Below are 26239 nucleotides of genomic sequence, written 5' to 3' on the forward strand. Positions count from 1 at the left end.
TGCTTATAAGTAATGGCAGGATGCTGCAACTCTGCGATCAAGTTCGTCTTATGAGGCGCTCCGTGTGTATAGGACAGTATATAATGTAAATACCCATGCACATTCAAGCAGACCCTTTTCTCATAAGGTTGTAAGGTGAGATTTTTGATTGGTTGGTCTTCAGGTTTTCAAGTCTTAAGCAATTTTTACCTGGAAGTCAAAAATATCCTGCGTAGAATCAAAGGACACAAAAGGACTTACTCCAGAGTACCTGCAGACTAAGCGTGTGCTTAGGAAAAACGTGGCTGGGTAACCCTTTGATCACCCTTCCTTTTGGCGGTGAGAGCCGGAGGGACTTCCAACGGTGCCTTTTTATCAGCTGTGTGAAAGCATGGGCCTTGTTTCAAAAGAAAATAAAATGGAATGTGCACAGACTCAAACTGCAATATTGCTCAAAATTTGTCTGAAGAGAGAACACAAGGAGCACCAACACCAACCTTTCAGAGAGAGCACTTTCCCACGATTTTGTAGGGAGTGGCTTCCAAGGAAGCTCTTCCTTCTCCAGACCAACACTCTTGTCTTGTTTCATTTGAGGAGACCTTAACCCGATTCTTTCAATTGTAGGACTGTAACTCATTTTCCTCATGTTTTTGTGGCCATGCTACTCTTCCCCTTCGCATGTGAGGTTTTCCCATCTGTTTGGAAAGGATTTCTCACCCAGTCCTCGTCCACCCAAGTGCTTCCTTCTGTCAGAAAGGTGCCAGAGGAGAAGTGCTTGTGCTAGATTTCTTCCCTGCCCTTTTTCCTGTGCCTAATGGGGGATGTATGGAGGCGTATGTGGAGACCCAAAGGGTCAGCTGAAAAAACACCGTGCTTTTTCCCTGTCCGTCATTTCTGGGATGGAGGGAGTAGTATGTCTGCTTGTAGCACCATGCTCTGCTTTTATGCTTGGAGATAAGCCTGTCCCACCAGGCTGGGGACTCAGCGTCGCTCCTTTCTGTCACCAGCAGCAAGGTGCCAACGGAGCAGGCAGGGCTCTGTTTGGCAAGGTGTGCGCCCAGAGTCACACTTCACCATGTTTTTAACTTCAAAACAGAAGGAAAAAGATTTCTTTTGCTCTAGAGACAGTTGAGGACCCGTGAAGGAGAGAGGCTGGTAAAGGAAGAAGGGAGAGTAGATGGAAAAGACAATTGCAACTGGAGGCTTCCCCACGTGGTACTGTGTGTCTGGTGACAAATCTTGCCAAAACCTGCAAAAGCCTCTTTTCTGAAAGCTGTAATACAGGAAGATAAAAAAATGCAGGGGACCTCAGCTTTAAGATATTGCCAAAACCTGCAAAAGCCTCTTTTCTGAAAGCTGTAATACAAGAAGATAAAAAAATGCAGGGGACCTCAGCTTTAAGATATTGCTGGGGGGAGAGGAATGACAAGAGGTTGACTCATAGATGGCAGGTGGATTCTTTTGGTGGGTGGGAGAGAATTGAGTTACTTTCTAGGCTGAGAGACGGATTCTATAGTAGTGGATGTATTCTTGAGATAAAAAGGCAGGTGAAAGACTGGAATTAAAGAAACACTGCCCGAAGGATGAGTGCTAGAGACCAGGGCAAAATCTGAGCAGGAGAAATAAGCAAGTAAGCTGGAGGAGACAGCCCAAGTGGTCTCTTGTTTGGGCTATGTCATGAGATGGAAATTGGGCCCCTAGGTATGTATTACCCATGAGACAATCCAAGCCCAATTTTCAGGGTGCTGCTGTGACAAGAACTGAATGTGAGTCCAGCTTGGCTGTATTAGAGCAGCTGTGCTGGGGGGCTGGTGCTGGTGTGTGCCCCCTGTTTCTCCTCCAAAGCTGCAAAGCATCACACAGGCCAGTGGAGAGTTCTGTGGCCTGAAGCCACTCCTGTGTTACTGGCCACATTTCTCCTGCCACTGAGTTTCCTTAGGAAGTTTCTCTTCTAAACCATGCCTGTCCAACCCCGTCCTGCTCATTTGTGTGAGCCCTAGCTGTGTGGTCTCCATCTGTGTTCTTTCTTGCTTCACAGAATCAGAATTATACAATCCTAGAACAGTTAGTGTTGGAAGGGGCCTTAAAGATCATCCAGTTCCAACGCCCCTGCCATGGGCAGGGACATCCCTCCAGATCAGGCTGCCCAAGGCCCCATCCAACCTGGCCTTGAACACCTCCAGGGATGGGGCATCCACAACTTCCCTTGGCAGCCTGTTCCAGTGTCTCACTACTCTCATGCTGAAGAACTTCTTCCTAATGGCTAGTCTAAATCTGCCCCTTTCCAGTTTATACCCATTCCCCCTTGTCCTATCACCGCAAGCCTTTATGAAAAGCCCCTCTCTAGCTTTCCCGTAGGCTCCCTTCCGCTACTGGAAGTTCGCTCTAAGATCTCCTCTGAGCTTTCTCTTCTCCAGGCTGAGCAAGCCCAACTCTCTCAGCCTGTCCTGGTAGGGAAGGTACTCCAGCCCTCCAATCATCTTTGTAGCCCTCCTCTGGACCTGTTCCAGCAACTTCATATCCTTCTTATGTTGAGGATTCCGGAACTGGACACAGTGTTCTGGATGAGGTTTCCCAAGAGAGGAATAGAGGGGCAGAATCACTTCCCTCACCCTGCTGGCCACGCTTCTTTTGATGCAGCCCAGGATACGGTTGGCCTTCTGGGCTGCAAGCGCACATTGCTGCCGCACGTTGAGCTTCTCATCGACCAGCACCCCCAAGTCCTTCTCCACAGGACTGCTCTCAATGACATCATCTCCCATCGGATACTGAAAATGGGGATCGCCCCGACCCAGGTGTAGGACCTTACACTTGGACTTGTTGAACCTCATGAGGTTCTTGGATACCCGCTTCTCCAGTCTGTCCGGGTCCCTCCGGATGACATCCCATCCTTCCAGTGTGGCAACTACACCACTCAGCTTGGTGTCATCTGCAAACTTGCTGAGGGTGCACTCAATCTCGATGACAATACCATTGATAAAGACATGAAACAGCATCGGTCCCAGTACAAACCTCTGAGGGACACCACTCATCACAGATCTCCATCTGGACTTTGAACCATTGACCACCACTCTTTGAATACTACCATCCAACCAGTTTTTATCCACCAGTAGATAGAAAAGAAAATGATGGAGAACCTCATACTGGGTGCTACTGAAAGGCATGACAACACAGTCATCAGGCACAGTCAACGAGTTCACAAAGGGAAAGTCTTGTTTAACTCTTCTGAAATCCTTCTACAAAGGTAGAGGATGTTGTTTCTCTGCCTTTTTGTACGGCTTTTGATACTGTCCCTCACAACATCCTTCTGGACAAGTTGGGCAACTGTGAGATGTGCAGGTAGGTGACTGAAGGACAGGGCTGAAGGCTTGTTGTGAATGGGGCCACAACAGTCTGGCAACCAGTCACCAGCAGTGTTCTGCAGAGCTCAATGCTAGGGCCAGTTCTCTTCCATATTTTTATCAATGATCTGTATGCAGGAGTTGAGTGCACCCTCAAGAAGTTTGCTGAGGATACTGGCATGGCATTAAACAAAACCAAGTCCTGAGTTCTGCAGCTGGGACGGAGTAACGCCAGATCCTAGTATAAACAGAAGAGGAGTGGCTGGAGAGATGCCCTGCAGAAAGGGATCTGGGGGTGCTGGTCGACAGCAGGCTCAATGTGAGCCATCAGCGCATCCTGGTAGCCAAGAGGGCAAACCACAAACCGGGGCATATTAAAGACAGCATGATCAGCTGGTCAAAAGAGGAGATTACCCCACTGCATTTAGCGTTGGTGCAGCCTCGCCTTGAGTTTGCTGTGCAGATCTGGGCCCCACAATTTAAGGAGGATGGGAAGGTACTCAAACAGTCCCAAGGAAGGCACCAAAGCGGGGGAAAGGACTGGAAGGCATGTCCTCTGAGGAGCACCTCAGGACAAGGGGTTTGCCTGTGGAGAGAAGGAGGCTGAGGGCTGACCTGATTGCTCTCTACAGCTTCCCGAGAAGGGGAAGTGGAGAGGGAGGTGCTGATCGCTTCTGCTTGGTACCCAGTGCCAGGCTGCGTGGGAATGTCTTAAAGCTGTGCCTGTCAGGGGAGGTTCGGCCTTGACGTGAGGAAACATTTCTTGACTGAGAGAGAGGTCAAACCTTGGAACAGGCTTCTTAGGATGTTGGTCAATGCCTCATACCTGTCAGTGTTTAAGAGGCATTTGGAAAATGCCCATAATACCATGCTTTATCTTTTGCTGAGCCCTGAAGCGATCAGGCAGTTGGACTAGAGATCCTTCTGGGTCCCTTCCAGGTGAACTGCGCTGGCTTATGCTCGTCTGTGCTAATGTATTCTTCTTCCTACCTCCTCTTCCCCTTGCAGTACACGCTGAGGAAATCGCTGATGCCACCTCTTCCCAGCCGCCCCGCCCCGAGCAGAAGGCATGGAATGGGCAGCCGTGCCTCAGCCCGGGCATTGGCTCAGTCATGCTGTGGGAAAGAAGCACGGAGCTGCTGGTGGAGGAGACAGCTGCGGATCACCTTGAGGTAATTGGAGCATCTGACAAATTGGCAAAAAGCATGTGTGGAGTGCAGTTTTTGAAAGGCTCTCTATTCATCCAGTTGAGGTGGGTTTCCAGAGGACAGCAAACCTGCCCCATCTCTGGCACGAGTGAGGCCCAGTCTGAAGCACGATGTGCTCCTTCATTAAATGGTTCCAGATGTTGTTGAGGTGAGCAAGAGCTGTTGGTCAGGGTCCTGGCAGGGCTCACAGGCCTCCGTGGCTGGCCTTGTGCTCCCCTGGGACCCCGACCCTCACTGTCTCTTGCCAAGGGCCCAGGGGAGGTGGTGTCTCGGCTCAGCCCAGGGCGCTCAGCCCCTGCCTGAGCGATGCTGCAGGGGTGCCCGTCTCTGCCCCTGTGCCCTGGATGGGCCTGGAGCGTGCATTGCAAAGAGCCTCTCTCCTGGATGGAGCCCTCAGTCCTAGCTCAGAGCTTGTCCTGCATACCATTAAGTGTAGCACCACATAAACCTTCCTCTTCTTTTTCCTCTTTTTTCCTCTTCTTTTTCTTCTTCTTTTTCCCCTCCTTTTCCCCTCCTTTCCCCCCCTTTCCCCCCCTTTCTCCCCACTTTCCCTTCCCCCTCTTTCCCCCATCTTTCCCCCCTCTTTCCCCCATCTTTCCCCCCTCTTTCCCCCCCTCTCTCCCCCTCTTCCCCCCTCTTTCCCCCTCCCTTCCCTCCTCCCTTTTCCCCCCTCCCTTTTTCCCCCTCCCTTTTTCCCCCTCCCTTTCCTCCCTTTTCCCCCACCCCCTTTTCCCTTTCCCCTTCCCCTTATTTGACTCCACTTGAGTCAAATAGCAACAATATTCTTGGCCTGAAATGCCAGGAGATTTCAGCTCCAAAATCTCTTTCAAGGACACATAACACAAACAATACAAGTGGAAACGGGATTTTATTTTATGTTATTTTCTGTTATTTTTCTGACTCTCTTTCAGAGCCGATGCTCACAAGCATTAACACAATGCACTCGGGTGGCCAGGAGCTGGCTAATGTGCTCTTCAGTTTAGCTTGGAAAAACATCCCTGGCAGCCTGGCAAAAGGCAAGCCATGGAGCTACAGAAAGTAGCAACAGGAATAGAGACCAAACTGTCCCTGTTTCCTCAAGAGCAAGAATGGAACAAATGAGGATCAGGAATGACCACACGCACAGAAGAGAAGGAAGAAGTAATAGTAGTAGTGCGTGGTACCGTGTGATATTTTCCGAAGTCTAAGATGCATTGATGACAAGCATACTTTTTGCCTCCCAAAACTTGCTCCACCGTGCTTCTTCACCGGTGATGCATGAAAAGCGCTCTCGTGCCTGTCCGGTGCTTGTATTGTAGGCAGGGAGGGCTGTAAAGTGTCAGCTCCTGATGGTGGGGCGAGCCTGGGGCCCTTCCAAGCGTAAGGTGGTTTGCACGAGCAAGAACCCGTGGGGAAATGCAGCCAAGGGAAGAGCAGAGCTCACTCCTGCTGGAAATTTGCAACGGGCAAGAGAGCCAGAGAAAGCCCGGGCACAAGTGGTGCCTTGGGGATGCAAGAGCAGCGGGCAAGAAGCCAGCTGGAAAGGCTCAAAGGAGCCCTGACTAGGGGCTGTGCTCAATGCTACAGAGGAAAAGAAGCAATTCCCACGGGCCACCCTTGGGGCCTGCGCTGGGACTCTAAGAAAGATTCCTCCCCCCAGATGTGGGGCACGAGGGCCACGTGCGTGGAGCGTGAGCAGCAGGCACTCAGCCAAAACGGCCCAAAGAAGCCCTGGCGAGGGCCTGTGCTCAGTGCTGCAGAGGAAGGCAAAAAAACCCCGGGGACACTGGCTAGCCCACCGTGGGGAAAAAAAAGCCTTCCTCCACCCAGCTGCAGGTCACGACAGGCCACCTTCGTGGTGCATGAGCAGCAGGCGGTGAGCCAGCCACAGTGGACCAGAGGAGCCCTGACAAGTGGTCATGCTCAGTGCTGCAGAGGAAGGCAAAAAACCCCCAGGGACCAGTGCCAATCTGCCCTGGGGGAAAAAATTCCTTCCTGACCCCAGAGCTGGCGATCGGCTATTCCCTGAGCATGTGAGCAAGACCTGCTTCCTCATCTCACAGCCTGGTCACGCCTCCCAGGAGATGCCCAAGCCCTGGTCTCCCTCAACCTAGACCCATGTCAGGGGGTTTCCAAGAGTGGCCTGATGCGACTGGCCTGATCAACCTTCTCTGATCCTCCTCCGATTCCAGTATGATCCTCGGCCAAACTTGTGCTAATCTTCCTCTTTGCTCTTCTCTTCCACTCTTCTCCTCTAGGCTCCTTTCTTCTGCTCGGCTCCTGTCCTTTTCTGCACACCTCTGCTTTTCTGTTCCTCTGTTTCCAGTGCTCGTCTGTCTTCCTCTATCCTTCACTGCTCTTCTCATCCCTTTCTCAACGTTCTGAGCCTTCTCCTCACTTCTGATCTTAGCTTTGCATTCCTCTTGCCTCTTCTCTAGGCTCATCACTACCGCTCCGCTTGTCTCCTGTGCCATCTGCTCCTCACTCTTGTTCTTTTCTGCGGCCCATTGCTTCTCTGTTCCTCTGTTACCTCTACTCCTCTCTGCTACTCTGCTTTCCTCTCTGTGCTCCTCTCTTCTCTGCAATCCTGTTTTCCTTCCTGCACTCTTGCACTCCTCTCTGTGATCTTATCTGCTCCTTCCTTTCTGCTCCTCTGCATTCCTCTCTGCTCCTTTGTCCTCTAACATTCTCCTCTCTGCACTCCTACCTGTTCTTCTGTGCTGCAAGCTGTGCTCCTCTCTCATTCCTCTGCTCTCTTTCTGTACTGCTTCCTGCATTCCTGTGTGCTTTTCTCTGCTCCTCTTCACTCCGCCATGTCATTCTCTGCACCTTCGTGCTCCTCTAAGTTTCCCTCTGTGCTCTTCCCAAAAGCTCTGTGCTCCTACTCGCGCTCCTCTCTGGTCTTCTGCTCTCTTTCCTTCTGTCTTTGCTGCACTCCTCTGTGTGTTTTTCTCTGCTCCTCTTTGCTCCTCTGTGTTCCTTTCCGCTACTTCATCTTCCTCAATGCTCCTCTGTGCTCTCCTACCGGCCCCTCCACGCACTTACCTGCACTCCTGCCTCCTGTTCTGCTCTCCTCTCTGGTACTCTGCTCTCCTCTCTGGGCTCCTTCCTGCATTCCTCTGCACTTTTCTCTGCTCCTCTTTTCTTCTCTGCATTCCTCTCTGCTCTTTGTTCTCCTTCATGCTCCTCTCTGCACTCCTTCCTGCTCTTCTGTCTTCTTATCTGCACTCTCCTTGCTACTCTGCTCTCCTCTCTGCACACCTCTCTGGTGCTCTGTGTTCCTCTCCGATCCTGTTCTCTGATTCCTGCACTTCTTCCTGCATTTTTCTTTGCTTTTCTCTGCTCCTCTTCACTCCGTCATGTCATTCTCTGCACCTTCGTGCTCCTCTAAGTTTCCGTCTGTGCTCTTCCCAAAAGCTCTGTGCTCCTGCTCGCGCTCCTCTCTGGTCTTCTGCTCTCTTTCCTTCTGTCTTTGCTGCACTCCTCTGTGTGTTTTTCTCTGCTCCTCTTTGCTCCTCTGTGTTTCTTTCCGCTACTTCATCTTCCTCAATGCTCCTCTGTGCTCTCCTACCGGCCCCTCCACGCACTTACCTGCACTCCTGCCTCCTGTTCTGCTCTCCTCTCTGGTACTCTGCTCTCCTCTCTGGGCTCCTTCCTGCATTCCTCTGCACTTTTCTCTGCTCCTCTTTTCTTCTCTGCATTCCTCTCTGCTCTTTGTTCTCCTTCATGCTCCTCTCTGCACTCCTTCCTGCTCTTCTGTCTTCTTATCTGCACTCTCCTTGCTACTCTGCTCTCCTCTCTGCACACCTCTCTGGTGCTCTGTGTTCCTCTCCGATCCTGTTCTCTGATTCCTGCACTTCTTCCTGCATTTTTCTTTGCTTTTCTCTGCTCCTCTTCACTCCGCCATGTCATTCTCTGCACCTTGGTGCTCCTCTAAGTTTCCCTCTGTGCTCTTCCCAAAAGCTCTGTGCTCCTACTCGCGCTCCTCTCTGGTCTTCTGCTCTCTTTCCTTCTGTCTTTGCTGCACTCCTCTGTGTGTTTTTCTCTGCTCCTCTTTGCTCCTCTGTGTTCCTTTCCGCTACTTCATCTTCCTCAATGCTCCTCTGTGCTCTCCTACCGGCCCCTCCACGCACTTACCTGCACTCCTGCCTCCTGTTCTGCTCTCCTCTCTGGTACTCTGCTCTCCTCTCTGGGCTCCTTCCTGCATTCCTCTGCACTTTTCTCTGCTCCTCTTTTCTTCTCTGCATTCCTCTCTGCTCTTTGTTCTCCTTCATGCTCCTCTCTGCACTCCTTCCTGCTCTTCTGTCTTCTTATCTGCACTCTCCTTGCTACTCTGCTCTCCTCTCTGCACACCTCTCTGGTGCTCTGTGTTCCTCTCCGATCCTGTTCTCTGATTCCTGCACTTCTTCCTGCATTTTTCTTTGCTTTTCTCTGCTCCTCTTCACTCCGCCATGTCATTCTCTGCACCTTCGTGCTCCTCTAAGTTTCCCTCTGTGCTCTTCCCAAAAGCTCTGTGCTCCTACTCGCGCTCCTCTCTGGTCTTCTGCTCTCTTTCCTTCTGTCTTTGCTGCACTCCTCTGTGTGTTTTTCTCTGCTCCTCTTTGCTCCTCTGTGTTCCTTTCCGCTACTTCATGTTCCTCAATGCTCCTCTGTGCTCTCCTACCGGCCCCTCCACGCACTTACCTGCACTCCTGCCTCCTGTTCTGCTCTCCTCTCTGGTACTCTGCTCTCCTCTCTGGGCTCCTTCCTGCATTCCTCTGCACTTTTCTCTGCTCCTCTTTTCTTCTCTGCATTCCTCTCTGCTCTTTGTTCTCCTTCATGCTCCTCTCTGCACTCCTTCCTGCTCTTCTGTCTTCTTATCTGCACTCTCCTTGCTACTCTGCTCTCCTCTCTGCACACCTCTCTGGTGCTCTGTGTTCCTCTCCGATCCTGTTCTCTGATTGCTGCACTTCTTCCTGCATTTTTCTTTGCTTTTCTCTGCTCCTCTTCACTCCGCCATGTCATTCTCTGCACCTTGGTGCTCCTCTAAGTTTCCCTCTGTGCTCTTCCCAAAAGCTCTGTGCTCCTGCTCGCGCTCCTCTCTGGTCTTCTGCTCTCTTTCCTTCTGTCTTTGCTGCACTCCTCTGTGTGTTTTTCTCTGCTCCTCTTTGCTCCTCTGTGTTCCTTTCCGCTACTTCATCTTCCTCAATGCTCCTCTGTGCTCTCCTACCGGCCCCTCCACGCACTTACCTGCACTCCTGCCTCCTGTTCTGCTCTCCTCTCTGGTACTCTGCTCTCCTCTCTGGGCTCCTTCCTGCATTCCTCTGCACTTTTCTCTGCTCCTCTTTTCTCCTCTGCATTTCGCTCTGCTCCTTTGTGCTCCTCTGTGCTCATCTTTGCACTCCTATCTGCTCATCTGCATTCCTTCCTGTTGCTCTGCACTACTCTCTGCCACTCTTCCCTCATTCCTGGGCTCCTCTGCACTTTTCTCTGCTCGTCTTTGCTCTCTTGCGTTCTTCTCTTTTCCTTTGTGCTCCTGCATGCTCCTCTCTGTGCTCCTCTCTGCTCCTCTTCTCTCATTGCTGCACGCCTTTCTGCACTCCTCCGTGCGATATTCTCTGCCTGCCTTTGCTCGTCTGTGTTCCTCTCTGCTTCTTGGTGCTCCTCCATGCTCCTGTCTGTGCCGCCACCTGCTCCTCTGCACTCCTACCTGCTCCTCTGCACTCCTACCTGCTCCTCTGCGCTACTCCTCTATGCTATTCTGCTCTCCTCTCTGTGTTCCTCTCTGGTTCTCTGCTCTCCTTCCTGCACTCCTCTGTGTGATTTTCTCTGCTCTTCTTCTCTGCTTTGCGTTCCTCTCTGCTCCTTTTCCTCATCCATGCTCAATGGTACTCTGTGTACCTCTCTGGTCCTCTGCGTTCCTCTCCCGCTCCTCTTCTCTCATTTCTGCTCTCCTTCCTGCACTCCTCTCTGGGACTTGCTCTGCTCCTCTTTGCTCCTCTATGTTCTTCTCTGCTCCTTCGTGCTCCTCCACACTCCTCTCCATGCTCCTACCTGATCTTCCGTGCTCCCTCCATCCTACCTGTGCTCCTTCCTGCTCCTTCCCTCTCAGCTTCTCTCTTCTCCTCTGCATTCCTTTCTACTCCTTTGTGCTTGTCAAAAATTTTCCTACCTCCTCATCTTTGGTCCTCCATTCTCCTCTGCACTCTCTTAAGTAAGGCCAAGCCCTCAAAAGTGCTCATGCTCAGTTCTGCAGGGGAAGGCAAAAACCCCCCAGAGTCCAGTGTCAATCTGCCCTGGGTGGAAATTCTTTCCAGAGCCCAGAGCTAGCTCCCTCCTGCTCCTGCACACTCCTCTCTGCGCACCAAACTGCTCCTCTGCTCTCCTCTCTGCACTTCTCTCTGGTCCTCTGATCTCCTCTCTGGTTCTTACTTAAAACACCATAGAAGAGCCTAAATTACCAAAAATACCATAAATGTGTCAGAAAATAACCTAATAGAACATAAAACAACAGAAACCTTCTTCTTCAAATATCATTAAGGATTGTAAAAACCACTCCTAAAATACCATCAAAGAGTGAAAGATAACCTAAAGACCATAAAAGAGTCAAAATAACCTAAAACAAGTGCAAGAGCAGCGGGCAAGAAGCCAGCTGGAAAGGCTCAAAGGAGCCCTGACTAGGGGCTGTGCTCAATGCTACAGAGGAAAAGAAGCAATTCCCACGGGCCACCCTTGGGGCCTGCGCTGGGACTCTAAGAAAGATTCCTCCCCCCAGATGTGGGGCACGAGGGCCACTTGCGTGGAGCGTGAGCAGCAGGCACTCAGCCAAAACGGCCCAAAGAAGCCCTGGCGAGGGCCTGTGCTCAGTGCTGCAGAGGAAGGCAAAAAAACCCCCGGGGACACTGGCTAGCCCACCGTGGGGAAAAAAAAGCCTTCCTCCACCAGGCTGGAGGTCACGACAGGCCACCTTCGTGGTGCATGAGCAGCAGGCGGTGAGCCAGCCACAGTGGACCAGAGGAGCTCTGACAAGTGGTCATGCTCAGTGCTGCAGAGGAAGGCAAAAAAAAGACCCCAGGGACCAGTGCCAATCTGCCCTGGGGGAAAAAATTCCTTCCTGATCCCAGAGCTGGTGATGGGCTGTTTTCTGAGCATGTGAGCAAGACATACCTTCTCCTCCCACAGGCTGGTCATGCCTCCCAGGAGATCCCCGAGCCCTGTTCTCCTTCATTTGAGCCTTCTGACAATGGCCCTCCGTGTAATTCCACTGGCATTCCTAGGACTTACTCTGCGATGTGTTCAGGCTACCTGCCTGGCCAGGTCTGCCAGCAGAACACAGGTCGATGTCAGTTTGTGTTGCCCCAGGGGACGGTACCATCTGCGTTGCCGGGTGACGGCTTTGTGACATGGGGGTGATGCCCCGCCCCCTTCCTCCTCACCCACCCCCCCCCCGCAACCCCTCCCCCAACCACAGCCTCATGCACCCACCCCCCTTCCATCCAGCATCCTTCAGAAAAAGACCTATGGGTTGCCGGCCCCGAGGCAGACCCTCTTCCTAGGGGTCACACATATATATACCCATTCCTCCTGGTCCTGTCACCACAAGCCTTTAGGAATAGCCCCTCTCCAGCTTTCCTGTAGGCATCCTTCCCTTCTGGTACTGGAAGGTCGCTAGAAGGTCTCCTCGGAGCCTTCTCTTCTCCAGGCTCAACAAGATCAAGTCTCTCTGCCTGTGCTCATATAAGAGGTGCTCCAGCCCTCCCATCATCTTTGTAGTCCTCGGCTGGAAGGGTGCCCAGTAGAATTGTAACTTCAGCCCTGGTTTCTTCATCATCTAAAGGGCTGAAATAACACCCTACTTTGCACTAGGTTTCCATAGACACTTCAGGAAAACGGGTTACATTGTCTCAGAGGCACTTGGCACTTGGGGAAGACACAAAAATCTTTCAGCAGCACCATAAGAAATGAATTTGGACAACTTTAATGGGAAGGGTATTGGTATGCCTTGAAAGGTAATCCTGATGGCATGTTACTTTTTTTTTTATTGAATCAATGCAAATGAACATGTTTGAGTTTCAATATCCAGATTTTCTGAATTGAATCTAATATAGCCTTTCAGCTGTGAAAGTCCATAATTGTTCAGTGAAGCCAAAATAGATTCTTCCCTCTGTAAGTGCTTTAAAGACACACAATCTCATTTGAAGCTGCATCCTGTAAAGAACTTGAATAACTTCTGCATTTGGGGCTAATATACTATGAAAATTATGAAGACACTCGAATGAACACTGCCTTAAAAACTCCAGTTGTTTCAGCTGTTTCCTTCTGCTTTTCTCTTGCCTTAGACAGGGTCCCTCTCAACTTTCACCCTGACGGTTCTGTATAGAAATAATGCAGAAATAGCGAGACTTGGACATAGAGCAAAGCAACAGAGCCGGACTGCTAGGAAAGGCTGTCATCCCATCACTGACGTCAGAAAACTGTGTAATGATGTGAGCTCACACGCACTACTGTCCATACAATTGATTACAGAACTTCAGTATCATGATTTAGCAACCAGGCTCTTCACAGTGGGGGAAAAAAAAAATATCAGGAAAATTTACAAAAGCTACGCTTCCGAATTGGAAACACTTTTACAAAAGAGGAAAGGCAAATCTGATGTCAAAATCAGAAGCTGACAGCTTCATCTATTGCTACAGTATTACTTTGCTACTGACCACTTCCAGACTCCAAATTTGGACAAGACAAATCTATTTCTAGAGTAACGAAGAACAGAAGTTGAATGGTACCTACTGCTTTGAAGAAAAGACGATGCAGGTTGTCAGTTAAAGCCAAAAGGCCTGCAGTGGCGTTTCACACTACAGAGTGGTAGAGGAGTCAACTCGCTGTTGGATGTAGGGCTGTAGGCATGGCATTTCATGGCAAAGCAGGGTGACTAGCACAGCCTCTTGGTTTCAAGGACATGTTATGTACACACGCTTAGATTATAAGACATTACTATTGAGGGAGGAGGAAAAGCACTTTGTTTATGTAGAAGTCACTGGAGGAAAGCAGGGATCCCTCCTGTAAGAGAACAATCCATTCAGAATTGTCTCTTTCATAAAGGAGAGGTGCTTTTGCGTACCCCTGGGTCAGCAAAGTCAGCCAGATTCTTCCATGGGGTAGCTCAAACAACCTCTGCCCAATTTACTCCAAAGGCAGCTTTTGACTGCAATCTTGACCTCATCCTTGCTGCTTCTGGCAAAGGAACCAAAACCTGGACCACATGCATGTGGGACTGAAAATGGTTCCTCTCAGGCTGCCGAAATACCATGTCTACTCAGCACAGCTCTGAAACTGTGTTGGGCAGCCAAAGTTATCAGGGATCAAACTAGACAGCCTGAAGATGAGAAGGAGAGGAAAAGGTCTTTGATTTCTGTATACAGAGGCTGAAAGGCGTTCAGCTCGTCAACAATACTGACAATACAAAATGAAGGCTGCTGGAAGCAGTTCTTGGTCCCTGCCTTGAAAAGAACCAAATGGAGTACATTTATGCTAGTTGAATGAATTTTCTTGTTCTAAGCAGTCAGCCAGCCAGGCACTGCAAATGCACCTGCAACACTATCTAAAAGGCAGCGGCTTTCATGGGATTATTCAAAAACTTTCAGCCCTCTTAGCCAACTGAGAGCTTTTCCTCACAGATTTTGCTATGGATTAGAAAATGTGTTCTTAAGACTTTGTTGCCGTGGCTGATAATGCCTTGCGTGTAAATTAGGGTGGGAGGGTAATTCCACCCATTTCATTAAAGAACGGGATAAGTGGGGAGGGAGGGAGGGAGGGATATCGGGGCTCCGGTCCATGCAATTGCGGTGCAGAGGATACCTGGGCTCCATCTACTCCCCTTTTGCAATGCCAGGCCTGTTATCAGTGGGCCAAAGCATAAGAGGAATAAATGGCAAATGCCCTGTCCAAATCTCTCCCTAGTTTCTGCCTAGCCTTTCCTACCACAGCTGCTTCCCAAGAGTTTAGAGGAGTAAAATGGCAGCTACTAAAATAAAACCCTTTATCGAGGTACTTAGAGGTGCAAAACTCAATTTGCTTCCATAATTCCATAATACCCTGGCATCAGGAAATGCAGTTTATGTAGCGGGTCCTCCTGCGTCACCTAAGCTATTGCTCATGTGACTGGCTATGCCTTACGGTAAGGTGCCTTCTCTTCTTGGTTCTGGATATAGCACCGTCAATTGAAACAGAGGTAAGGTTGCTTCAGAGTGGTGCAGCACTTCTCTTGGAACACAGCAAGAGGGCACTTGAGAGTGTTCCTTTCCTTCCATTCACATCTTGTTTCTTCAAGGAGCTCTGCAAGCTCAAAGTTGCTGTAGCATGGAGGTACTGCTCAAAAAGTTGACTCGACCCTTTGTAGCCTCAGATGGCTGAAGAAGAAGTGGCTGTTGCCTGCTGTGCTGAGTCACGTCCCTGTGTTCCTGAATTTATTTAAAACACTTGAGTCGTGAAATCACAGTTCTGCCTGATCTTTCTTCCAAAACACTGCCTTGTGGAACTTGGTACACATGCTTGTCCTCAAAGGAGGGAAACCCTTTCCAGAATTCAGCTTCCTCAGACGCATACTACACAGATAATGATGTGGAACAGCAAAACTTTTTCAGGGTATAAAGGGGGATAGCTTTGCAACCTGTTTACAGTCATGAAAAGAGTGCTACCATTTCTTTTTTTTTTTAAATGCTGAGTCTCCAGGTAAAAGAAATCCCAAAACTCTTTAAACCATTACAGAGCTTTGATGTTGTGGCACAAAGATGTGCTTCTGTGAACTTTGTTTTAAAACTTTCTTTTGTCATTGCAATGATGACTTAACAGGAAAGAGTTATGCAGACAGTGATGTAGTGTAATCTATAGCATTTCTGTTCTCAGGAACCATGAGAACTATGCCCGAAGACAGGGTAAACACGAGTGAACTAATTTCTCCTCTCTCTCCTTTCCTCCACCTCTAAACCTGTGTGGGAAAAGACAGTATATTACAAAAGACAGCATCAAGCACTATACGTAGCATACAGAAGAGAGCACACGATTGGACAGACCACTGCAAAGGAATTCCTAAGCCAATTTTTAAAAAATGCACAAACCCTTTGAAAAATAATCAGTATACAATCACAATGCAAAAGGAACATAAAGGAACTTTTTTCTGAATTCCACGGATTCTGGCAACCCTTCCTTCTCACCCCACCTCTCATAAGTCCATTTCTGCAAGCTCCAGTTCTACATCCTCACAGAGTAAATTAATGGTGGACTAATCCTGTTAATTTATGAGATTCTGAAGCTCCTCATCAGTCAGCTCATTGACTTCCATGATCTTTTCCAAGTGCTCCATATAACGGGCATGGTCTTGCAAAAAGTGTGGTACCCTCATGTTCTCAATCACAGCCAATCCTTTCAAGCGGTCCACATCCTCATATGAGATCTGTAAGGAAGGAGATGGGTTAATTTTGGACCACAGTCCTGTTACATCTCTGCTGCAGTTCTAAATTCTCTCTTGTAGATAAGAGTTCAGAGCCTGGTGGAGATGGGGGTGAGGGTGGTTGAAAGCTGATGAGAATCCTTTGAAAACATGAGTATCTGTGTGCATCACTGGAAGGTGCAAAAAAATGTAATTGTAGTAAATGCCTCCATGCTTCCCAATTCTGCTTTTGATTCAATCAGTGAACAGACTCATAGGAACCTGAATGAGAATGACCTACAGCAGCTGCAGGTACAGAGAGGGAAAGAATGGAGCATACGTGAATCTTGGAGTCACCTCTCAAAGAGGTGGAAAGATTGACATGAGAATAGAAAAAACACTGAGACAAAAAATGAGGAATTGGAAAAGGAGTGCAGGATGGGCATGGCACAGGAAGCAGGCAGGCTCTGGCTTTGGGAAAGGAATGGTGCCAGCTGACCTGAACTCAGATGTTTCCATTTCCACTAGCAAATGTGCTTATGCCAAGCTAAATTAAAAACTCGCCTCTAGTCAATAACTAAAGCATGGGAAACCCTTAAGCATCCCAATTCATTTTGTTTTACCCATGCAATAGTAGGGCAGAGACTGGGTTTGCCTCTTGGTATCAGACCCTTCTAGGTTTAGGTGTGAACCTCTCAAACGTTTTCCAGATACTACAGAGCCTACTACCTTTTGTTTGTTTGTTTGTTTGTTTGTTTTAATAAAAGCTGATATTTTTCCCCACAGTCTTATGATTCTACAAGCTAGGATTTAAAGTCATGAGCTCATGTAGCTCTGGGAGCTGTGAATGATGGTCCAGAAAGGACGAATGCTCTGGCTGTGCAATAGCTACACAAGCTGCCCTGCAAGCACAGAGCACTCCTTGGGCAGCTATCCAGTGCAATGAAATTTATGTGGTTGCTGCTTTGTCTACAAGCTGCGTGTTCTGAGTACCCTACAGAGAGACACATAGGTACTGTCAAAACCCACAAGCCTGGCTGTGCTTACTAACTGGCACCTCCTATTTCCTCACAGCAAGTTTGTGCCAGGTGGCTTGAGAGTGAGCCTGTTCCTTTCTTTTTACCCCATGTTTCTTCTAAGGAGCTGAGCACTGCATGGTCAAGGTTCCCTGGAAACAGACTGCCCTTTTAGCAGGTGATGGCTTCTAACTAGATTAAAGTGAGCAAGAATAACCCACCAGTGTGTGAGGGGCATGGATCTGGAAATGCAGGGCAGTGTAATTTAGATTGCTAAACCTGCTCCATAGAGGCAATCACAGATAGGTGCACATCCCACTGATGAGAAGGCGAACAAAGACTGCAGAGAATGAATTTGCTTCTGAGTACAAGTGTGCTTCTCTAGCTGCAATAACAAGATGTATCCTGATTAAAAAACAAGAACACACACCCATGCCCAGGTTTACTCAAGTCACTAAGATAGTGCTGTTTGAAGATGGTGTAGCATTACAGCTGATGAATGTATTTAAAAGTAGATAGAGAGGAGCTATACAAAACCATACTGTCTCCTCTCGGTCTGGAGACATGAGATCAAATACCGACTCTCCCTCCTGTCCCACCTTGAAATTCTAACTCTTTTCCTCCCAAAGAAAGGAAAGAAAAAGGACCCACTCCCCATTGTGTTTATCATCAGGTGTTTCTGTTACTGCTGCCACCAAGAAACAAGTATCTGTGAGGTGAGGTATAGTTTGAATGGGATGCATTTCCCCATACCTTGTAATTGCTAAGAAATGACAAAAGTTAACACCCTGAGATCAAAACCACAATCTGATCCTACTGTAGCAAGATGTTGTCTTCCTTACCACATGTAATTAAAATCATTGTACTAGGTAAAAAAGTCCGAGGCTAAAAGATAGTTACTTAGGCTTTTTGTAATGTGTTCCCATTCTTGGGAAACAAAATAGTAGGTGACATTTTTCTGCTTTTGTTTTTTTATAACTCTGGTAGTATGCTATACTACAGTGCACCCAATATCTGCATTCTATTTCTCTTTAATATTACATGCAAGCGATTATTACACAAATATTTTGCAGTGCCTCCCACATTCAATTCTTTCCTGCAGTTTTAAAACTGCTCCTTCTAAACTGCCTCTTTTCTCAAGCTTCAAGCTCAGTCACTTCTAGGAATGCCGAACAGTTTGCATGTGCTCTGTTTCCACACACCGGTCTCCTAAACACTGTAAGTAACGTCAGAAGTGTCAAGAAGGCAAGGCTGCCTCCATCAGCCACGTCTCCAGCACTCAGATGAGAAGAGAAGACACAGAAACTTCATCATGGCTCTGTCTTAAGTACATTCACACGAGAAAGTAGTGCTCCAATTTTACAACTGTATTAACTACCTACTAAATCACAGAAGCAATTCATTGTCAGCAGTATAGTTGACTGCTTTCCTTTCCAATTATGTTCATACTTTTACTGTATTTGCAGTGAAAATATGCCCAAGGTAGGCATGCAGAGGAAGATGAGCTTATCTGTATCTGAAAATCTTCAAAAGGCAATCAAAATTTTCCCACTAAATGCTAGGCTGTCGTATGTTTGAATCCTGCACTTTTTCTTCTCACCTGGAAGACACACCAGCCAAGCTTAATACTCACTTTGGAACAACGTGATCCTCCTATTCTACCCTAAACAAGCAAATAAATCACCCTTTAGACAGGTGATAAACTCATAATAACTGCCGGCTAGACCTCAGTGCAACTGTCCACACTTGGGGAACTTATTTCTCCTAAGAGGATATGCAGACAGTGGAGTGGGCCTAGTGAAGCTTCACTAAGATGATTAAGGCACTGGAGCATAACTCCTCTGAGGAAAGGCTGGGAGAGCTGAGAAGGATCAGGGGGATCTTACCGGTGTATAGAAACATCTGATGGGAAGGAATGGACAAGGGAGTGGGGCTCTTCTCAGCAGTGCCCACTGGCAGGGCAAGAGGCAATGGGTACCAGTTAAAGGTACAGAATTTCATCTGAACACAAATCATTTTTTTTTATGGTGAGGGTGGTAAAACACTGACACAGGCCACCCATAGAGGTTGTAGAGCCTCCATCAGTGGAGAAATTCAAAGCCCAGTTGGACGTCATCCCCGACAACTTGATCTGTCTGACACTGTTTAAGCATGGGCATTGGATTAGAGTGTTTTGAGAGGTCCCTGCAGGCAACAACTGATCTGTGATGCTGAGAGCAAGCACTGCTCTTATACACAAATTTTCAGTTTGATTGCAGACTATGTGTGCAGCAAAATCACTCAGAGTAGACATTGAGGTCCCGTGATTTTAGAAGTTGTAAAGTGAAACACTTAAAATTGCCATACTGCTGGAGTTAAATTGCTTGCACACCCTTAATGTGGATTCTTTGCCACGTGGATTATGGTGGAATCCATAATTATATGAGGAGTGACTTATTATGTTTCTGAAGTGGCTTGACAATCCTCCAGAGAAAGGGAGAAAGCAGGACAGGAACAGCATATGTTGCAGAGACTTACCTGACAGTGCAATTTTAATTTTCAGAGCTTCCTCTCTTGGTTCAGTTACCTAAATAGCTCCACTCAGGAATATGGATGTTTCTGACACTAAAGGCAAAACTTCTTAAATCTGGACCAAACCCCTATATCATAATATGCCACTTCCCTTTATCATCCCTTGATTGTCAAGTAGGCAGAAATGTTGGTATACATTCTCTAAGTGCAAGCATAACAACTTTAACTTGAATCCCAGTTTATGTAAGCATGAACTGTGAAAATTTAGTAATCCAAGGATTTGGTTCAGGAAGTGTGAAAACGTTTCTGCACTTAGTAAGACTTTGAGAACAAACAAGAAATGGCAGTTGGAATGGACATAATATCCTGTTACGTGACTGCAGAAAAAACACGTATTCTGGGGGAAGAAAAAAAATGCTTTTTTAAAAACATCCAAGGTACCATCAGTGAAAGAAATTTGAGATGTAAAACTCCTCATGGTGGAAAGGAATGCATTAGCATCAAATGGTTAATTTTGTTTTCTACTTGGACCACCACCTTATCGAGCACCTGTCACGCTCCCCCAACAGTCCGTTGTACTGTAGGTTAGGTAGTACCTTGTAAAGGGAGGAAAGGAAAGTTTGAGCGGTATGACCGTAAAATCTTAAGCTGATAGGTGAGGGATGAGGAAAAGTCAGTAGAAATTTTTAGGACCTCTAAATATTTGTAACTTGTGTTGTGTAACACAAAGCGCCATACAGAACAGAGATTTCTAGATCCAAGTAAACCAGAACACAATGACTCGTAGCTCTTTACGGGCAGGCTTGCTGAAATGATACAACTGTTCCCTTTGGTAAGAATGAGTCCACTCACCTTCCCAAGGGCTGTCAGAAGATGGAAATCAATGGACTCCCTGTACCTCAGGATTCGAAGGATGCCATCCAAGTACACCTGATCCTTATTGAAACAGCCTAAAAGGTATCGAGATGCATCATACTTGGTCAGGGTTTATTCAAGGTATATTCTCAGAAGCCATTATAAGCAGAACAAGTTTACTTTTAAAAACTAGATATTTATATCCCAGATTTTGAAAACCTTCCCAAAACCTAGCTAGAAGGCAAAACCCACTAGCCAGAGAAAGAAATCAAGTACAGAAGATGGTGTCTGTGAATCTCCACAGTAACATTACACCTCTTGTAATAGACAAAGGACGTCAAATGTAAGTATTACTGACTCAGTTTAAAAGTGTCATGGATGTGTATTTTCAGTTTTGTTTTCAACAGTAGAAATCTTTCTTCCTCATTTTATAAAGTCCCATTTCTCCCATTTGCAAAGGTTTTACTGTGTGATATAGAATCATAGAATGGTTTGAATTGGAAAGGAAGGTCATCTAGTGCAACCACCCTGTAGTGAATAGGAACATCTTCAACTAGATCAGGTTGCTCAGAGCCCCATCCAGCCTGGCCTTGAATGTTTCCAGGGATGGGGCATCTACCACCTCTCCGGGCAACCTGTTCCAGTATTTAACCACCCTCAGCAAAAAAAAAAATTATTCCCAGTATATAGCCTAAACTTCTTTTTAGAACCATTAACCTTTGTCCTATTTCTACAGGCCCTGCTAAAAAGCTTTCCCTCATCTTTCTTGTAAACTCCCTTCAAGTATTGAAAGCCCACAGTAAGGTCTCCTCTGAGTCTTCTCTTCTGCCAGATGAACAACCCCAGCTCTCTCAGCCTCTCTTGATAGAGGAGGTGTTTCAAGCCTCTGATCATTTTTGTGGCACTCCTCTGGACCCACTCCAACAGGTCCATGTTTCCGGGGCTGAGGGCTCCACAATTGTTACATGACGAAGGAGCTCTGTGTGTGTTCTGAAAAACTCTCTGAAGTACAAAAATAGAGAAGACAAACAGGGAACCCACCTGGCTGGGATGTGTCAGTCCACCCTCTCTTGGCTCGTACACAGTAATCCCACCTAGTATTGGGGTCCTTCACAAACTTCCCCAGGTCCTGGAAAAGCTGACTGAAGGACATTTGGCTAGCCTGATACACTGTGTAGTAGAGCAGGGCAGCTCTCCAAAGAAAAGGGTCTTTGCGGAACAAGACACTGTGAATGCTCGCTAGGCCCTCTTCAGTAGGGTTGATTGGTTTTAAGCCGTGTTTCCTACGTCCATTCCAGTTGCACCAGGGCTGGCTGTTGTTGTTAAAACCCCGAAAATAATGAGTTCCTGAAAAGAAAGGAATATGGGGTTCAAAACAGTAGCAACTAATAAGTAAAAAAAAAAATACAAAACACGGAAAGAGATTCCTATTCAGGACTCTGAACTGGTAGGATAGGGCACTAGGAAAAGTGCCCACTTTAGCCTTGTCTACAGCAGAGACTTTTGTCAGAGGTAGATACACAGTGCAATTACTTACCTGCTGACTGCAAGTGGCGTTCCTGAAAATGCCTAAAGGATACAAACATCAGCAGGATCTGAGATCATAAATCCATGGAAAGGAATTTTCAAAAGTGTCTTCCATACTGAATGCCTCTAGCACAGGCTGGGCATCGTAGTGAACAGAAGGAAGGAGAATCAAAGTAAGGGGGCAAAAATGTTGCCTCTTGAAGGTGACTAAACAGCCTTCCTGCAGCCCTGGGAGAGGCTATGGCCCCTCACAATGTGGGTAGCGGTGGTTCAAGGCAATTGCAGGGCTTATTCTTCAGTTGAAATTCGGGCACTAGCCAAGTTTATCCAGTTTTGATGTACTTAATCAAAACAGATTCGCTTAGAATTTGTGGAAATTTTCCATAGGGCTGGACCAATCTTGCGTAATGTAAAATCAAGGCAATCTTATGCACGTTTAGGAGTTGCTGGGTTAATTCTTCATACTTAAAGCATGCCTATGCTTTCAAGCAGTGAGGTAAAAGAGAAGCAGATTTGTAAAGTGATTTGGCAGGTGCTAAGGTTGAACGGTCACATTATTTTTGTTTCCCTTTTTTGACTGCAGAGTAGCTGTAAATTGTTCTCGAGAGAAAAATATCCCTGAGCAGTGACAGCACAGAAGATATGCCCTGGAGCATAGACTTCGGGCTACCATCATCTGAAAGGATTACACTTTGCCTGCTCCAACTTTTGTTTGGCATGTGAACCTCAGTGCAGTAAGTGGGACTACCTGGTGGACTCATTTCAAAAGCTCACTCCTAATCTGACCTAAAATGCCGATGTACGTGAACCCTAAGAATCCTCGAGGGGATTATCTTTGTTTTACTGCATGCTGCAGTGATAAATAGGTTTCTCCTTCTCCTTAGCACACCTACAGCATAGGTTCTTTAGACAGGGAGGTTCCCTCTTTCTGTATTTGCACAGTGCATTGTTCCAAAAATAAGTAATAATGCATGCGAGTATTCCCCTTTGCCTGAAGAACTGATATCATGCTCATACCTATTTCATGTCTCAGCATCCCTTCCAACCAGTGTTCTCGTGCAGTGGAGATATTGATAGTGAGAGTGGGACGGCCATTCACCACTGTCATTGAGGCTCGAGATAGCAGGTCTTCTGTGAGATGGACCACAATCTGAAGACAAGAGAGTTCAAGTAGCAAAGAGCTCTTTGCTTTTCACTCCTGTTCTTGCTTTTTCCTTTGGCCCTTCCATTATTTCTCTTTGTTCCCTTGCCATTCACAATTCTTCCTTGCAACCAGCAACCACCAGTTAGACACTTCAGACTCCACTGAACTATCCTAGTCACCTGTGCTGCTGACAAAACCTCAGACTTTAATGGGACTCAGCATGAGGGTTAAGGTAGACAGACATGAGACTAAAATCTGTTATGGTAATACTGACTAGATTTGGAGGGGACGGGGAGTGGTAATATGCAGAGTAACAGAGAAAATTCCATTTTTTGAACTGTATCTAATGATCTTGCTGTTACTGAAAAATATTACATAAGCACACATAAATTGACTGGGTATCTAAACATTTAACTGTCTGAAACTTTTTAGTCACAATTCTAAAGCCACATCAAAGAGGGGGAAGTGTACTTTGTTTCCTGATGCACAATGCAGACTTGAAATATTATTAAAATACTGGTATAGTTTTGGTTTATGCAGGAATGTAGTTCTTGTTTTCCTGTTTTCTCTGGGAAAATTAGTTAACAAAAAAAAAAAACCCAAAACCCAAAACAAGACAAAACAAAACCTGCCAGAGAGGGAAATTATTGCATATCGATATCTTTTATTATCTGAGTTTAAAAAGAACTTTTAAGCAACCGACTGGGCGGAAAGAAGGGAGACTTTGAAGACTAAGCACCTTTCCCTCTTCATGTAACACCTAAAGAAACAGTACTGTTCAGAAGAGTACAAGGGAGAGTACCTACAATAGAAATCTTTTTTTTTAATATCAAAGTGAACAAAAAAAAGGACTTGGGGATCAAAAGCATTAACGTGAAACTTCCCTGTATTCAAAATCCACCATTCAGCTTCAAGTTCAATGGCAAACAATCAGCCCCATAAAACTTACATTTAAAACTCAGGATAGATAGGTATATCCTAAAATATTTAGATTTAAAGCACGGGTACCACTTAGCTTTATTAACATCTCTTCAGCTAGAGAGGGTATTTTTGTAATATTTTAGGCCATACTAAGTATCATGTGTTAAGGCTGCTTTAGAGAAAAAGTAAAGCATTTCATTAAAGAGGACATAGAATATTTGTTGAGAGTGTATCCTACTTCCTTGAGGAAGACAAAAATGAACACAAAGGGAGATAAAAGCACAGCAAAGACCAAAACTATTTTTTCTGCTTGGTCTAAACTGTACCTTTTATAATCTCATTCTTAGAAATAGAGGTAGAATCTGTTATCACTCTTGCAAACAGGTGTGATGAGTTTAAAGGTTTCTCCAAATGATACTATGTCTATTAATTAAACCTAGTTTCATGGAATCATGGAATGGTTTGGGTTGGAAGGGACCTTTAAAGGTCATTTTTGTCTCTTGAGATCCCATTCCAGATGTCTCTTGCTCACTGCCAGTAATCTCATCCAAGCGTTGTACTGTGTCGCCATGTATTTTCATTTGGAATAATTCTCTTTTTCCAAATTCAATTTCATCTGACTCTCCCAAGCAACTCTATGTAACTCAGTCAAACTGGACTTCTATAATCTCAAATACAGGAAACATGAGTTTTGCACAGGGCTCTAAAAAATTAAATGGTGAAAGTCAGGAGAAAAAAAGCTCTCAAACCAACTCAACAAGCCAACATCTTTCAGACATATTTATTCACTTATGTCATTTTCATTTGTGTTGCTTCTTAAAAATCAGTCTCGGGCTGCTGCTTATTTTCCTTGGCCTTTTCTTAACTCTGCCCTTTGGTGTAAGTAATTTGATGCAAGAGAACAAATGGCAGAACTGATGAATAAACGGAAACGTGCTGGTCTCCAAGTAGCTGAAAAAAGGAGGGAAGGAAAGGTGTCATTCTTGGGTACTCCCAAAACAGGTGAATTTTAGAACAAGCATATATGAATTGGGAAACAGGCTCAGAGAGATGGCTGAAGCATTCACAAGGAATTTACATCATTGCAATTGTTAGAAAATTAGACTGGGCACAGACGAGAAAAATATGATGTAAGGAATATTCTTGTAATTATGGAGGAAGTGCCTCACAAATGGTCTCTCAGGTCCATCCATGTAGTTTCTAAGATCTACATAAATGTTTCCTTCCTGACCCAGTGTATGACTTACCTCACCAAGACAGCCTTCTTTCACCATATATTTCCTGACATGATTCCAGATACGACTTTTGGTCAGCAAGCTGCCTCCAGTGGCCTGTTCAAATTTTTCATAGCTCCCATATTTCTGCAGTGTCCGCTCCATAATGTTAATGGACTATAAAATACAAAAGCACAGCAAATATGAACGCAGTAAGACCCCAGTAAGACCCCCGTGTGAGACTGGCACGTGTATGCTTTCTCTCCCTCTCAATTGCTCGCTCTCTTTTTTTAACTCATTGGAAGTCACTATGACATCTTCAGTAATACATCAGTGCTAAAGTACTGAAAAAGTATACTCTGATCATCTTGGACCCACACAGATCAGCATGACACAGATTATTATCAGTCTAGTGAAATAATACTAATTTTCTCTTTAATTTTGTGAATGTTTTGCAACTGCCTTGTAAATCAGACATAAAAGGTCAAAAGGACATTTGCAGTTTAAAGTGTCAGCATGATTCTTATTATAGTTTTCCAAAGAATTTAGCAAAGATCAAGTATTACTTTCATCTCACTTCATTTCTTGGCGTTCTCTAATTTAGGAATGCTGAACCATGTATAACTGTATAGCAGGTGTGTAACTATAATTTTAACAATAATATTTCTACCAAAAATGTCTCCTTTGATGAAATCCTCTGTACCGTGGGTGTCTATTTCAGAAAGAAGGAGAGAGAACAGGAACTTTATTCACAGAACTTTCTTTAAACCTTTCATTTAAATCAACACTTCTTTATAAGCCCCCTCATTAGACAAAAAAGCGGTATCAACAATTCTCTTACGTATTGCCACTGTTAAAGAAGTCCTTTGTGGGTGGAAAGCAGAGCACAATGCCTGTAACATGATCTGAACTCTGCATGTTGAAGAAGTTACTGGTGGAGTGTGAAATGCTCATCCCTAGTAATCTACACCCCAGCATGTCAATTTCACACTCTTAAAAGAAAATGTGGTAGAGAATAAATCTTGACCAGCAACAGCACTGCTACAGGGATCAGCTTTTTTTTATACATATGATAATAGAACCTCCAAGAGTCTTATAGGGTGAAAAAAAAATCCTACTGATATTATTACCTTAGAAAAA

The 26239-nt window shown here is 46.2% G+C and overlaps 1 protein-coding gene across 2 annotated transcripts in view; it reads right to left on the reverse strand.

Moving 5' to 3' along the window:
• MATCAP2 (microtubule associated tyrosine carboxypeptidase 2) overlaps positions 1-26239 on the reverse strand; it is a 121981-nt gene that overhangs the window by 80072 nt on the left and 15670 nt on the right. The window contains exons 3-7 of one of the 2 annotated variants that reach the window (XR_008448424.1): positions 25133-25276; positions 22838-22970; positions 21335-21640; positions 20291-20388; positions 15119-15935 (exon numbers count right to left, since the gene is read on the reverse strand). Coding sequence is in view for 1 of the 2 variants with exons in the window: in XM_054057978.1 (XP_053913953.1) it covers positions 15774-15935; positions 20291-20388; positions 21335-21640; positions 22838-22970; positions 25133-25276 (843 nt within the window). In the remaining variant the exon portion in view is untranslated. Of the gene's footprint in view, positions 1-12535; positions 15936-20290; positions 20389-21334; positions 21641-22837; positions 22971-25132; positions 25277-26239 lie in introns of those variants that run through there. The other variant, XM_054057978.1, reaches the window with a different exon arrangement.

Source organism: Cuculus canorus, chromosome 2 (assembly GCF_017976375.1).
Source record: "Cuculus canorus isolate bCucCan1 chromosome 2, bCucCan1.pri, whole genome shotgun sequence".
Lineage (NCBI taxonomy): Eukaryota > Metazoa > Chordata > Aves > Cuculiformes > Cuculidae > Cuculus > Cuculus canorus.